This window comes from Podarcis vaucheri (genome assembly GCF_965113315.1).
Source record: "Podarcis vaucheri genome assembly, chromosome: 7".
NCBI lineage: Eukaryota > Metazoa > Chordata > Lepidosauria > Squamata > Lacertidae > Podarcis > Podarcis vaucheri.
In genome coordinates this window covers 69,717,452-69,731,562 of record NC_138765.1, presented here as the reverse complement: position 1 = coordinate 69,731,562, position 14,111 = coordinate 69,717,452, and the positions used below count along the sequence as shown (strand labels likewise).

The 14,111-nt window shown below is 45.0% G+C and overlaps 1 protein-coding gene across 5 annotated transcripts in view; it reads left to right on the top strand.

Annotated features, from left to right (window-relative positions):
- FHAD1 (forkhead associated phosphopeptide binding domain 1) overlaps window positions 1-14,111 on the top strand; it is a 37,894-nt gene that overhangs the window by 2,972 nt on the left and 20,811 nt on the right. For all 5 annotated transcript variants that reach the window (XM_082229826.1, XM_082229827.1, XM_082229828.1 and 2 more), the window contains exons 4-10: window positions 597-870; window positions 1,983-2,047; window positions 2,883-3,113; window positions 5,576-5,699; window positions 6,043-6,173; window positions 11,872-11,937; window positions 13,543-13,647. In XM_082229826.1, coding sequence (XP_082085952.1) covers window positions 597-870; window positions 1,983-2,047; window positions 2,883-3,113; window positions 5,576-5,699; window positions 6,043-6,173; window positions 11,872-11,937; window positions 13,543-13,647 — 996 coding nt within the window. The remainder of the gene's footprint in view (window positions 1-596; window positions 871-1,982; window positions 2,048-2,882; window positions 3,114-5,575; window positions 5,700-6,042; window positions 6,174-11,871; window positions 11,938-13,542; window positions 13,648-14,111) is intronic.

The window sequence follows — 14,111 nt, the reverse complement described above, 5'->3', positions numbered from 1 at the left end:
TGCCCTCAATCTTTCCCAACATCAGGGTCTTTTCCGGGGAGTCTTCTCTTTTCGTGAGGCGGCCAAAGTATTGGAGCCTCAGCTTCACGATCTGTCCTTCCAGTGAGCACTCAGGACTGATTTCCTTCAGAATGGATAGGTTTGATCTTCTTGCAGTCCATGGGACTCTCAAGAGTCTCCTCCAGCACCATAATTCAAAAGCATCAATTCTTCGGCGATCAGCCTTCTTTATGGTCCAGCTCTCACTTCCATACATCACTACAGGGAAAACCATAGCTTTAACTATACGGACCTTTGTTGGCAAGGTGATGTCTCTGCTTTTTAAGATGCTGTCTGCTATAAATCATCAATACATGGAATCTGTTGTTGTGGTTGTTTTATCCATGTTTCCAACAATAAGACTTTATTGGGAGGGTTTGATTTATGCCTACGTTTTATTATTTTTAAGATGCTATCTGCTATAAATAATCAATACATGGAATCGGTTGTTGTGGTTGTTTTATCCATGTTTCCAATAATAAGACTTGATTGGGAGGGTTTGATTCATTCCTACGTTTTATTATTTTAATGGACTTTTAAAAACTTACCCCCCATAGGTCTCCCGCCCTCCTGTGAGTCGCCGTGTAGCCTGGCCAGGGCAGCTACATTTAGTCACAGAGACAAAGCCTCCTTCACCAGTGGCTGCTTCTCAGTTTCCATCCCTTCAGTCTCAAAGGTCCCCACCCATTAGCCGCAGTTGGTCCTATGGCGGAAGTGGGACTTTGCCACATCCACCGCTTAGGAAAAGGCCTGTAAATGCTTGGGGCAGGCCGGTTGCTTCACCTTCTTTCTCTCCTGATGCGTTCATCAAGCCTTCTGCACCAATACCAGGTATTGCCCTAAGCCTTCTGTCGCATTGCTTGGAAGGCTCAGTAGTGCGGTTCTAGGTATCAGTGGTTATTTATTTTGTAAATGGTGGCATTGTGGCGCTCTGCAGACCATCGTAAACAAAAACACAGGTCCCTGCCTGCAAGGAGTTTGCAATCTAAATGTCATATGTGCAAGAGGGATAGAAGAGGGAAAGGAATAGAATGTGCAATAAAGAGAGAGAGAAGAGTAACAAGAGGTGAATGGTTCTACTTGGGTTGGGAGTGAGCCCAAATGCTTTACAGAAGAATTTTGGGGAGGGATCTGAAGGGTGAGAGAATTTAGGGGACACACACACACACACACACACACACACCATTCTTGTGAATGCTGTAAGTTTTAACTATTTTTCTGAATTTTAAATTGTAACCCACCCTGGGACCAGCTGGTAATGAGTGAGTAATAATAATAATAATAACAACAACAGCTTGTTGTGCACTACTTGATTTCTGCTTAATAGCAGCGACACAATCCAAAGTCTACATATTTTCAAATTTGCAACGTGTAGTTGTGTTCAAATGTAAAATCTAGCATTTATTTCAACTAGCAGTCTTGTACCCATCGTTGCTCAGAAATTCTAAGAAATCAAGGAGTCAGTGCAGTTTTGAAATCAGTGCAGTTTTGAAAGGTGCAGCATCCAATTGTATCCAAACATAGACAAAAATCTGCTACCCGATCACAGGAACGAGCATGCAAAATTTGTTTAATATATCTTAAGATGTATCCAAGCAAACAAGCAGCTTTCCAAAATGTATGGCAGTTAAGCCTGGAAGGTGTCAGCTACACTTGCTGGTGTATTTTAGTTTCCATACTTTAAGCACTTACAAGAAAACCAAACAGTGATGAATAATAATGGAGCATTGTACTTCCTCCCTACCCTCTCTCTGGCACTTCTGTCCCCAAATTGCTATTGTCTAATGAGTTGGCAGAAGTGGGGGGTGGGGTGGGGAGACTGGCTTATCAGTGCTTGAAGCCAAGTTACAGAAGTGCCTTGGCAAGAAGCAGCAATAAAAATGCACCATCAAACTCAAGGTAAGATTACTTTTTCACTCTCTGGGTGTCTTGTTCTGTTCCAGGAAGCGGAGCTGTTATTGGGCCTTTGACAAACGTTCATCAAGGGGATGCACTTCTCAAGGAAAGGGTGAGGTTCCTATGCAGAAGTGTACAATAAGTGTTTAAAGCAGTCTTCCTCAACCTGGTGCCCTCCAGTTATTGTCTGTCTCCACCTCCCATCATCCCCAAGTCCAACTACAACTGGAAGACATCAGGTTGGAAAAGCCTGACTAAGAACATTTGTATCGCACCTTCCATTGAATTCCAAGGCTGCTAACACTTTGAAACCAATAAACAATTTTGAATATCTTGTTTCAGTTCCCCACCCCCAGTTTTTTTGATGGGCTATGATTATGTTGTTTTGCTGCTGGTGTACTACCAGCGTGTTCTATTGCTGTTATAGGGAGTTTTTGTCTGTTTTTTATTAATTGCTTGTGTTTTTATAAAAATAAAAAAATTGTCTAGTAGCACCTTATAAACCAACTAAGTTTGTTCTGGTATAAGCTTTCACGTGCAAGCACTTCTTATTTCATGGTGCCTGAGTACTGGTTTGATAAGAATGTTACTAGAGGGTGAATTTTAGGGAATAGGGCAGGATAGCGAATTTGTGGCTCTCCAGATAGATGTTCTTGGACTTCAAATCCCACCAGGCCCAGCTAATATGCCCAATAGAGATAACGGAAATTGCAGTCCCACAATATCTGGAAAGCCGCAGGTTAGGCACCCCCGGTGTAGGGCAAGTAAATTTCATGCAGATAGCTTCTTCAGATGGTGAAATATGTGTATATTTAATAACTAGAATAGAGGGATTTGGCATTTTGTAAAGAATCCAGTGTTCACTTTGTTGAGGAATAAGAAAAAACAGAAGCTAGTCAGAAACAAAGGCATGTTATGGTCCCAAGCAGCTGTATTCCTCTACACAGGACGAGATAATTCTGAAAATGGGGAATGAAATCAGCCGCCTCTCTGGCTTTGAAAGCGAGTGCAGTCGCAAAGACATGGTGATAGCAAATCTTCAAAATGAGATTGCCATGATGACAGAGAAGATGATTGCAGCTCTTGCCAAGAAGGACGCTGAGTTTCATCAGAAGCTGGTGGACCTTGAACAAGATGTTTCCGCAAAGACAAAAGAGATTAAAGCCTTGAAAGAGGAGGTATGGAGGGACAGGGAACAGTGATGGACCTGAGGTTCAGAAATATAGGAAGCTGCCTTCCTCTGAATTAGCCTGATATTGTCTACAATGACAGCATCTTTCCAGGGTTCAGGCAAGGGGCTTTCCCAGCCCATCTGCGGATGCTGGCATTTGAACGTGCAACCTTTTGCCTTTAAAGCATGTACTTTATCACAGAGCTACAGCTGGGCTTGGAGAAGAATATCTTCAGTCCACTTTTTTGAAACGGACCAACCCAATCCGACACTCATGAACTGGCTTGCAGATTGGAATGCACCTCGAGAGCCAGTGTGGTGTAGTGGTTAAGAGCGGTAGTCACGTAATCTGGGTAACCGGATTCGCGTCTCCGCTCCTCCACATGCAGCTGCTGGGTGACCTTGGGCCAGTCACACTTCTCTGAAGTCTCTCAGCCCCACTCACCTCACAGAGTGTTTGTTGCGGGGGAGGAAGGGAAAGGAGATTGTTAGCCGCTTTGAGACTCCTGAAGGGGAGGGAAAGGCAGGATATCAAATCCAAACTCTTCTTCATCTTCAGATTTTGGAGTGCTTTTTTTGCTGCACAAAAAGTGCACACAGAGGTGTTTTACATAATAAAATGCTTGTTTTACTGGTGAATACATTGAAAAGTATGTCTTTTATGTAAAATGGGAACATAGGCGCCGACTCCATGGGGCCTGAGGGGGACCGAGCCCCCTCAAAAATTCGTTTGGGGGGGCTCTGCCCCCCAATAATCTCGGGTGCCCCTCCAGCAGAACGCCATCGCCGCCCCTCCCCCGGCCCAAAATGCACAGGGTCGGGCTGCATGCCTCCTGCCCTCCCTCCTGAGCAAAAGCTCCACCCAATTTCCTTCGGAGCTGATTAATAGGCGCAGCACGCTCTCCCCTATTCGCTCACGAGGAGGCGGCGCCACTTTATTTGCATATTCATGAGCTTATTTATTATTCATGAGCTTTCATTTATTATTCATGGGCTCCCCCAATATTTTTTATAAGTCGGCGCCCCTGAATGGGAAAGGTCAGGATGGATTGGACCAACCTCCTCCTTCCATCTCTTTTTTTATTATTCCTTCTGACTTACTGATCAGTGGCAAGCCATGGTTTGCCCAGTTTGGATGTAGCAGTGAGCAATAGTTTGCCATTAATCAGGAAGTCAAGGAGGGAACTGGAGCATGTAGATGGAAGAGTGAATGCAACTGCTTTTGGCTCTTTGGGGTTTCCCCCCCCCCCCACATGTACGGCTTAATGGTGCTTCTTTCATTCGGCTTTTTAATGTTAATGGAAAACCTACATTGGCCAGTATATTCACTCACATTCCAGTCACCTCTCTTATTTATTAACAGCATGTGTGTGAATGCTGCAAGAGGCACTCAAGCAATTTAAACTTGATGTATGAAAACAGACAGAGCTGTTCTCACCACTATCGGCCTTTTTCCTGCGCTGCATTTATTAAAGTTGCAGACATTCTGCCATTCTGCCATTTATTAAAGTTGTAGACCTGTGGGGGCTCACAGGTTATTTGGTGATCCAAGGAAGTTGCCAGTGGGACAAGGATAAGCATAAAATAATGCACAGCTGTAGAGATCTGCCTAGATGTCTGGGTTTAGAATGGAAGAGCCAATGCATGGGGATCAGGCAGCCTGACAGCAAAATTGGAGACCTGGTGATGGAGATACATTGTATGAATACACAGGGGTGTAGGTAGCTGCTCCGGCACCCAGAGCGGTGGGGGTGGGGCGATCTGCCCCTGGGGGCGGCGCAGCAAGCTGCCCACGGAGTCTGCCTGGTGGACGCAAGCCCCACACTGCCGTTTTGGGTAGTGCGGGGCCCCGAGCCACCGCATCACTCCCATGAGAGACATGGGGCTTGGGCACACTGCAGGCCTGGCCCCACGGTAAATGCCAACCCCCGCAGTGTGCCATTTTGTCACCCCCCTCAAGGATGACACCTGGGGCGGGCAGCACCCCCCTTCCTACGCCCCTGGGGATACAGAACATGTGACTCTCCAAATCCCCATCATCCCTGACCATTGGCCACGCTGGCTGGGACTGATGGGAGTTGGAGTCCAACTGCACTAGGAGGCCCCCAGATCCCCCACCTCTGCTCTAGAAGGTAATGAATGAATGAGGAGGAAATGAAACAGTTCTGCAGCAGCATTAATGCCCATTGCAACTACACTGCTGTGATGCCTGAAATGCCTGACCAGGGGCCACAGTCACTTGCCACAGTGAGAGTGCCATCTCCCTTTGACTTGGCTTTGTGGAGCTGCACAGATCCTGTCTTCTCCAGACTTCCCGCCCAGTGTAATGTAACTGTCGGATCACTCTGCATGCCTGCGTCACAGGGGTTTTCTTGTCTGAATTGGTGCTATAGAAATGCACAATGGAATCCAAATTGGTGTGAACTGGCTGTGTTCTATCTTTTGTTTCCATAATCATGTTTGCAATAGGTTTGCAACTTGCAGAGTAACACGAGTGAAGTGTTGTACCATTCCCTTTCTGAACGAGACCTACAGATTGCACACTGGAAGCAAGAAACTGAGGCGCTGAAGAAGAGCTATTCTCTTACAACAGGTGTGCTTTGTCCAGTCAGCAATAACTTTGGGATCAGTTGCTCCTTATTTTGTACAGCTTGGCTCACATCTTTCCCTCGCTGCCTTATATTTGGGAAGCTCAAATTGGCTTTTAAGGGCTTCCTTTTTGCAGTCATCCAGAAGAACCTGTAGCGTTGTAACCAGCATTAATCCTACTCAGAGTAGAACCACTTTGATTTATGAACATCACTAAGTGAAGTCTACTCATTTCAATGAGTCTCCTCTGAGCAGGTTATTTATTTATTTCATTAATATTCTTTAAGACATCATTATGAAGCTTTTTTAAAAAAAAATAATCTATGCCTTATTATTTCTTCCCGCAGGACTGGTGACCAGTTTGCAAAAAGACATTACATCAAAGGATCATAACATCCAGCAATTGAAAATAGAGGTGGAGAAGTTTAGGAGAGAAAGCAGGGAGAAGGATAACCAGCTTGCCCAGGTTTCTGCCCAGGTGAATAATCATGTTTTTGAAAACCCTGCTTGGATTCCAGTATGTGGGGTTCTACCCCACACAATGCACACACCCGTCCATTATGTTCTTCCCTTTTGAATAACTAAATTGTAGGAATATTGGATTAACGTTGACAAAGTGCATGATTAGAGCTCAAGGACACATTCCAGAAAAGAAAAGTAAAGAAAAGCAGAGCCAGTGAAGAGTGTGGCTTAAGGGAGAGTTATCCAGATACAGAGGGTTGCATTTGGTTCCTGAGGTTCCCCACCCCTGGAGTAGTGTTTTGCACGGAGTTGCCAGGAACCCCCAGCTCAAGACCTGTGACACCTGTAGACTGGCTCCGCTCACTGTAGAGGGAGCTGTAGGTATTTGCTGACCATCCCTCAGAACTCCCTAGAGAGTCAGGTGATGCAGTAGAACCAACCCCTCTGCACAGCCTGCTATGCAGCCTCATGGCCTCCTACTGCTCTTCCTTGCTCTGGAGTAACCAGGAAAGGCCACCTGGTTGCCATTTTGTGCTTCATGGGTCATTCTTTCTACCTTCTTTCCATCGGTGCGCGATGCTGTGCCTCCCATGCTCGCTTTCAGGTTGGTTCTTGAATTAGTCTGGCTCTTGATTTCCACTGTGACTCATTAATGCACTTCCACTTCTATTATCATTCCTGATTCTTATGTGTGTCTTTGAAAACCATGCAAGTCTCTTTATGTTGGATGCCTGCCTTTGTAACAATAAGGCTCCCTTTCAGAGTATTTAAATTCTGGGGCAGGGTAGGTGTTAGGCGACCTCTTATGAACTACACAGTCTCAGCCCCTAGTTCCAATTTTAACCAAATCATGCCCCCCTGTAGCATTTTAAAAGAATAGGCAAAGGGACATTTAAAAGAGTTAGTTGTGCATCTCTGACTAATCAAAGCCCTTTCTAAGAACTGTAGGTTTGACTTGTGCTGCTTCATGCATTGCTGATTCTATCCCAGTCTTTTGTAACGTTCTTAACTAATGAGTGCTCTTACAAACCTTCACTTTTGCACAAAGGTCTGTACCTCTCCTGCATCTATTTTTCACTAGTACTCCTGCAGTGATTTGATACTTGGGGGATGTATTTTTTAAGCCAATAAATCTCCTGATCATTACTGTCACAGGAAATGGCTAAGATCCAAAGAGATCTTCATGCCTAATGGAATACCTGACTTTCTCAACATGGTATTGCAACGTGTTTTTGAAAGTCCCTTCACACTGTTGTACCTTCAGAAGATACCTCCCTGCATTTTACTTGCCCCATAAGTAAACATGGCTTCTCACGACCTTTGCAAATCAAATACTAACTGGGTTGCAGGACTGGCACCAGGCTTGAGTACATATTTACCAGCTGGACACCCACTCACACCTAGCATCAGCAATCAGGAAGCCCCTGAATCATTAGTTCCCCACTGCCATCCAATACCACCATTGCTGCTGGTGTCCACCACCACCTGCCCTCCCCTGGCACAACTGTGGTTGCCTGTCACTCTCTAGATGGGTTTACCCAGCATGGTATAGCTACTGTTATGAGCTGAGCAGCTTCTGCTCCACTTAGTGCTCAGGACTCATGTGCTACAACCTCCACAGCTCATTGCTAATCTGGGCATTGCATTGTTGGAATTTTAGCATGGCATCAAGTCAAGAGCTGAGCCGTCACCTGGCTCCTAACAGAGGCTGCACTGCAGCAGGTCATGCTTTTTGAAGGGAGGGGGTGACTGGAGGCTGTAGCACTGCCAGCGCCAGCACCATAAGCAGCAGCCAAGGCAAGGGGATACCAGCCCTGGCGAGCTCTGCTGGGGCTCGTGGGCCCTGGCAGCTGCCCAAATATGCCAGGTGTGATGCATTTCGTCCCCCACCCATCCCCACCTCCACTTCAGGCAAACTACTTGCAATTTTATAAACATTAATTCAAATGCAATTTGGAAGTTTATTCCAGTGCTCAACTCCTTATTTAAAACACACACCATCACAAACTGTAGACAGCCGGCATGGTGCACAGCCAGCTTCCGCTCCAAACACGCAGAACCAGTTTTCTAGGCATGAGCAAAAGGCAGTGTGGATGCTGCCACCCTCTGTTTCAATTAGTTTCAGTTAAAAATACTGATTCAGATGCTTTTGGGCTGACTTGTTTTATCTATGTATTCATATTATTTATACACTTAACCCTAAGGCAGTCTATTGGTGGTTTACACAAGAACACATACACAATCTGTCTATACACCCACCCATATATCTCTATCTATCTATCTATCTCAGAGGTGGGGAACATTTGGTCATGCCTGGCCATTGGACATGTTTGCTGGGACTGATGGGAGTTGTAGTTCAGCAACATTTGGAGGGCCAGCTGTTCCTCGCAACTGATATATAAGGGGTGGTGGTGGTGGAATGAAACAGGAAAACAAGATATAATACAAAGATGTAATGCAATGTAATGTAATGTAATGTAAAACAATAAAATCCCCCATCACATTTTGAAAGCGCCTTAGCAGGGACCTCTTGCTTCTTCAGCCTCTGTCTTGCCAAAGGCAAAGCATGATTCAAAATATGCATCACTAACCCCATCACACCTCTCATCCAAACTCTGCCATGCATTTACAAAAATCATATGGTACGTCCTGCTCATGCAGTATCAATCATCCACCAATCCACACAAAGACACCATCCACCCAGTCACTCCCATACTCTACTGAAAATGGAAGACAATGAAACCATTCACTGTGAGTTGTGTGGTGCTTTGGTTTCCAGCTGGCAAGGTTAATTCTAAACAAATGTTTTGAATGAATATGGCCCAGGGCTGCATTCCTGCAATCAAAGTACTCCCATGTAAATGTATGTTTTGTGTTTGGGGCGTTCTTTTCATTTTGCCATTATCTCACCTGTTTTCAAGGAGCTACTACTAGTCCTTCCTTTGGCACTTGGCTTGTTTATCGCCTGGTCCACAGTACACATGCACCCTGGTCTGAATTTGCTTGCCAACTTTTTTACCCATCTGTCCCTGTTCCTTTTACCCATCTGTCCCGGAGGGACGCGGGTGGCGCTGTGGGTTAAAGCCTCAGCGCCTAGGGCTTGCCGATCGAAAGGTCGGCAGTTCGAATCCCCGCGGCGGGGTGCGCTCCCGTCGTTCGGTCCCAGCGCCTGCCAACCTAGCAGTTCGAAAGCACCCCCGGGTGCAAGTAGATAAATAGGTACCGCTTACCAGCGGGAAGGTAAACGGCGTTCCGTGTGCTGCGCTGGCTCGCCAGATGCAGCTTTGTCACGCTGGCCACGTGACCCGGAAGTGTCTTCGGACAGCGCTGGCCCCCGGCCAATAGATGTGAGATGGGCGCACAAACCCCAGAGTCTGTCAAGACTGGCCCGTTCGGGCAGGGGTACCTTTACCTTTACCTTTACCCTGTTCCTTTAAACAGCTGGTCTGCTGCTGAGAGTAGCACTTCCCTGAAAACGGCCTGTGGATTGTTGCAGACCAGGCAGCTGTTTCAAGGCAGAGGAGCAGGCCAGGCTGCTTTTTATCCCATTGGTTGAAAACTGTGTTTGGATTTATGGGAGATAGCTGGGAATTGCAAGTGGTGACAGCACTGCTGCGCTCAAGACCTGCTTGTAGGCTTCCCTTTGGGGCATCTGGTTGGCCACTGTGAGGACTCTATAGACTAGATGAGTCTGTGTCTTGATCCAGCAGCTAAGCTCTTCTTTAGCTTGCATGTGAGAAAGCTACTGCCACCTACAAATACATGCTTGTATACTTGATGCGTAGCTCTGATTGTCTCTGTTGTGTTTCTGTATTTTGGCTCTGCTAGTAGTTAATATGGTCCCTATAAGTTGGCTGGTTTATTTTATTTTATTTTATATTTTATTGCATACCTAATTGTTGTGCCGTGGCTTCAAAATGTAGGGTTGTGGTGTGTGGGTGTGGGTGGGTGTGCATTTAAAAAAAACCTTTGGTGTTATTTTTATGGTGCTGTAAACTGCTCAGAGCTTTCTCTGAAATATGGAATAAATATAAACTACGTAAATAAATCAGAGAAGGGTCACCTTTCCCAACAGGATGTCCAGGGTGGCTTGCAGCCAGCATGTAAACAAAACCAAAAAATGACTAAAAAGAAAATCACCTCCCTTAAATACAGGCTTTGCAAACTTTGCATCCTTTGGTCCTGTTGCTTGATAAAATCAAGTATATCAAAACCAGAAACACTTTCTAGAGGGGGCAGCCATGTTATTTTGTTGCTTCCAAAATAGCAAGAGAGTCTTCTTGCGCCACATAAATTTGTTAGTCTTTCAGGTGCTACTGGGCTCTTAGAAATGGGCATGAACATTATAAACTCCCTGGATATTGGCCACATATCACAAGCATATCACAAGCAATAAACTCATTGCTTTGTCAAAAGTTATGGCCGAGGGGACACTTGTTACAAAAGAAATCTGGGATGGGAAGACCACATAGTTTCCATATAATGCTGGAAATTAAAAATATGGAAATCATCTATTGGTTTTAATCTCACGATATTTGAAAAGCCTTTTTCATTCTGAGGACCACATTCTCTTCTGGGAAACCTTCTAAGCGCCGCATGCCAGTGTTGGCCCAGAGACAAAAGTGGGCACATTGACGAATGTGAACTTTACTTTTGTGTATCAGGCTAGTTTCTACACTCACTCGCACACCTCTCTCTATCCTCTGTCCAGGCAAGCAAGAAGCACTATCAAAGTTCAGGGACACAAGGGCAAAAATATTTGGGGTACAAAGCAAGGATAGTGAGCTATAGAAATACAGAATAACATACACCATAAATACAACAGAGGAGCATTAAAAGTGGCTAGATGAAATCAGTGTTCTGGAAATTCTTGCTGAAATAAAAATGTTTTTGCAGCATGCGAAAAACCATGCAGTGTCAGCATCTGCCTCACCTTCACTGGTGACTTTGCTTGGTGACTTCGTTGAACAATACCTTCGAAATATAAAGAGATTTGATTTCTGGGACATGAGCCACTACCCAAAATCTCAGGGCTCTGCTCAGCCTAAAAGGGGGTGAGGTGCTCTTTAAGGTCCTCTGACTCAAGTCGTTTATGGCTTTGTACACCAGTTGTGAAACTTTGAACCTGGACAGGTACTATATAGGCAGCCAGTGCAGTTCCTGCAGCACAGGTATTAAATGCTGTTGGAAAGTTACTTGCCATGCTGAGAATTCTGGACCAGGCCTAAGGGAAGCCCCATATAAAGCACATTGCAGTAATCAAGTCTTGATACTACCAACACATGGACTACTGTGCATAAGTGATCACAGTCCAGGATACCTTATGTTTTAAGTGCCAAAGAAAAGGTCTTCTCCTGCTTCTCCCAAAGCAAGCTGGCTTTGACTGGCAATATAGCTGACATTTTTTAATCTGTGTCGTTCTTGCTCAGATTAAGTGCTCATGGCTTTTTTGCTTTTTCTTCCTTTGCTGTAAAACTCTTGCAGAAGTCTTTAATAATCAGAGAGCTGGATGAAGGCGCCTGCATTTAGAATTGATATTTTGCTTTGGGGGGGTATGTTTTTTTAAAAAACAACAACAACAAAACATTATTTGTTGTGAAATTTGAACTTCCAGATGGGAATAAGGCACCCTACTATATACCAGAAGCGCCCCTATGAACATGGTAATGCCTCTCTTGCTTGATCATGTTTTCCTTTGTTGCTGTTCATTGCAGTGTGCTAGGATTAAAGAGGAAATGAAGCGTGAATTCAGAGAGAGAGAAGTAAATGCTTATCAGAATGTGAGTTAGCCTTCAGTTTACTTAACATTTTTTCATGAATATAACACCCATGCAGACTTAGAATGATAGATGGATTCGCTAGCAGTTTAACCCTTTATTAGTTTTAAGATTGCCTATTGCAAATGGGGGGCTGCAGCACCTGTCTTGCACTGTGTGCTTTCCTCCTAGCTGGAGTGCTCCTCTTGAGCATTCCAGCCTCATTCTCTTCTAGGAAACTCTATCCCATTTCTCTGCCCCCGCCCTAAACTTTCTATTTTCCTTTTCCAACTGGAGTAAACATTCTAGGCTGAATCAGGGCTACTCCTACCCAGAATATAAAGGTAAAGGGACCCCTGACCGTTAGGTCCAGTCGTGGACGACTCGGGTTGCGGCACTCATCTCGCTTTATTGGCCGAGGGAGCCGGCGTACAGCTTCCGGGTCATGTGGCCAGCATGACTAAGCTGCTTCTGGTGAAACCAGAGCAGTGCATAGAAACGCCGTTTACCGTTTACCTTCCCGCCAGAGCGGTACCTATTTATCTACTTACACTGCGTGCTTTCGAACTGCTAGGTTGGCAGGAGCAGGGACCGAGCAACGAGAGCTCACCCCGTCACGGGGATTCGAATTGCTGACCTTCTGATCGGCAAGCCCTAGGCTCTGTGGTTTAACCCACAGCGCCACCCGCGTCCCTACTCAGAGTATACCCATTGCAATTAACATGCATGTCTGATTTAGGTCCATTAATTTCAGTGGGTCTGATTTTGAGTAGTTTTTAGTTGACTACATTTAAGTTTTTTGCAGAGTAAGCCCATTGAAATACTTTAATGTCCATTAATTTCAATGAGTCTTACTCATAAGTAGGACTGATTTTAGATAGAGTCTTTTGTGGCTGCTGTGCGTGCTCAAATGTCATTTTTCTCGGGGGAAGTGAGGTTGCTCCTTTCGCATCTACCTTTAGATTGCACTTCTGCAAACCTTGAGGCTCCCCCAAGCAGGCTGCCCTTCCTTCTTGTTCTTTAGTGGTTCTATTTCGGCTGCAGTTCCTCTCAGCACACACCAGTCGTGTTCAATATTAGAAGGCGTGGCTTAAGTATTACATGTTTAAATATGGCTGGAATAGAAATCGGATCCGGTCAGCAACTAACCACATTAACTGCCTGAGAGGCATCAGTTCTGCTTTGAATAAGGATGGAAGCTGTGACCACAGTCCGCTAGAATTTCTTACCACCTGTAGCTCAGAGGACCTCTGCTTGTGTTTCTTACATACAGTGGTACCTTGCAAGACGAATGCCTCGCAAGACAAAAAAACGCGCAAGACGAAAGAGTTTTCCATTTTTTGAGTCGTTCCGCAAGACGAATTTCCCTATGGGCTTGCTTCACAAGACGTTTCGTCTTGCGAGTTCTTGCGAGTTTGTTTCCTTTTTCTTAAAGCTGCTAAGCCGTTAATAGCCGCTAAGCCGCTAATAGCCGTGCTTCGCAAGACGAAAAAACCGCAAGACGAAGAGACTCGCGGAACGGATTAATTTCGTCTTGCGAGGCACCACTGTACTAAAAAAAATCCTTGGGATAAAGGTTGGTGTGGTTTTCTACAACTGATCCTCCCCACTTCCCTCTGGTGCATACAGCAAATCAGTGAGCTGGAGCTACAGGTGAAGAGATACAAAGAAGACATAAATAAGTTCCGCACGGAGCACGGAATGTTAACCAACAAACTTGCTGAAAAAACAAAGGTAAATGGCTATTTTCTTCACAGTTTTCCTTGAGGGTAGCTTCTAATACAGGAGTTCTGAGAGTGAGGGTACCAGCCTCACATCCCTCCTGTAAAAATAAAAATAAATCAGTGTTATTACCATTATTTAAATTTCTGTTCCATGGGTCCACCCAAAAGAGTCCAGGGCAGCAAACAGAAAAATAAAATACACACACATCATTAAGAGCATTGGTGAAAGTGGCCTTTCTGTGCATATCCTATCTCGCCACTAGATGGCAAAGTAACCACAGGTAAAATGTTCACATCTAGTCAAAGACTGCCCAGTCCAGAATGGCACATTCCAGTCAAACACACTAACCATAGAGGATTACATTGATCATAGATTTGTTGTATCAAAGAGTTGGAAGGAATTAGCTACGATACTTGTGAAAAGGAAGCAGCACTATGACTCACTTACACCAAGAGTGGGCAGTAGATAGAACG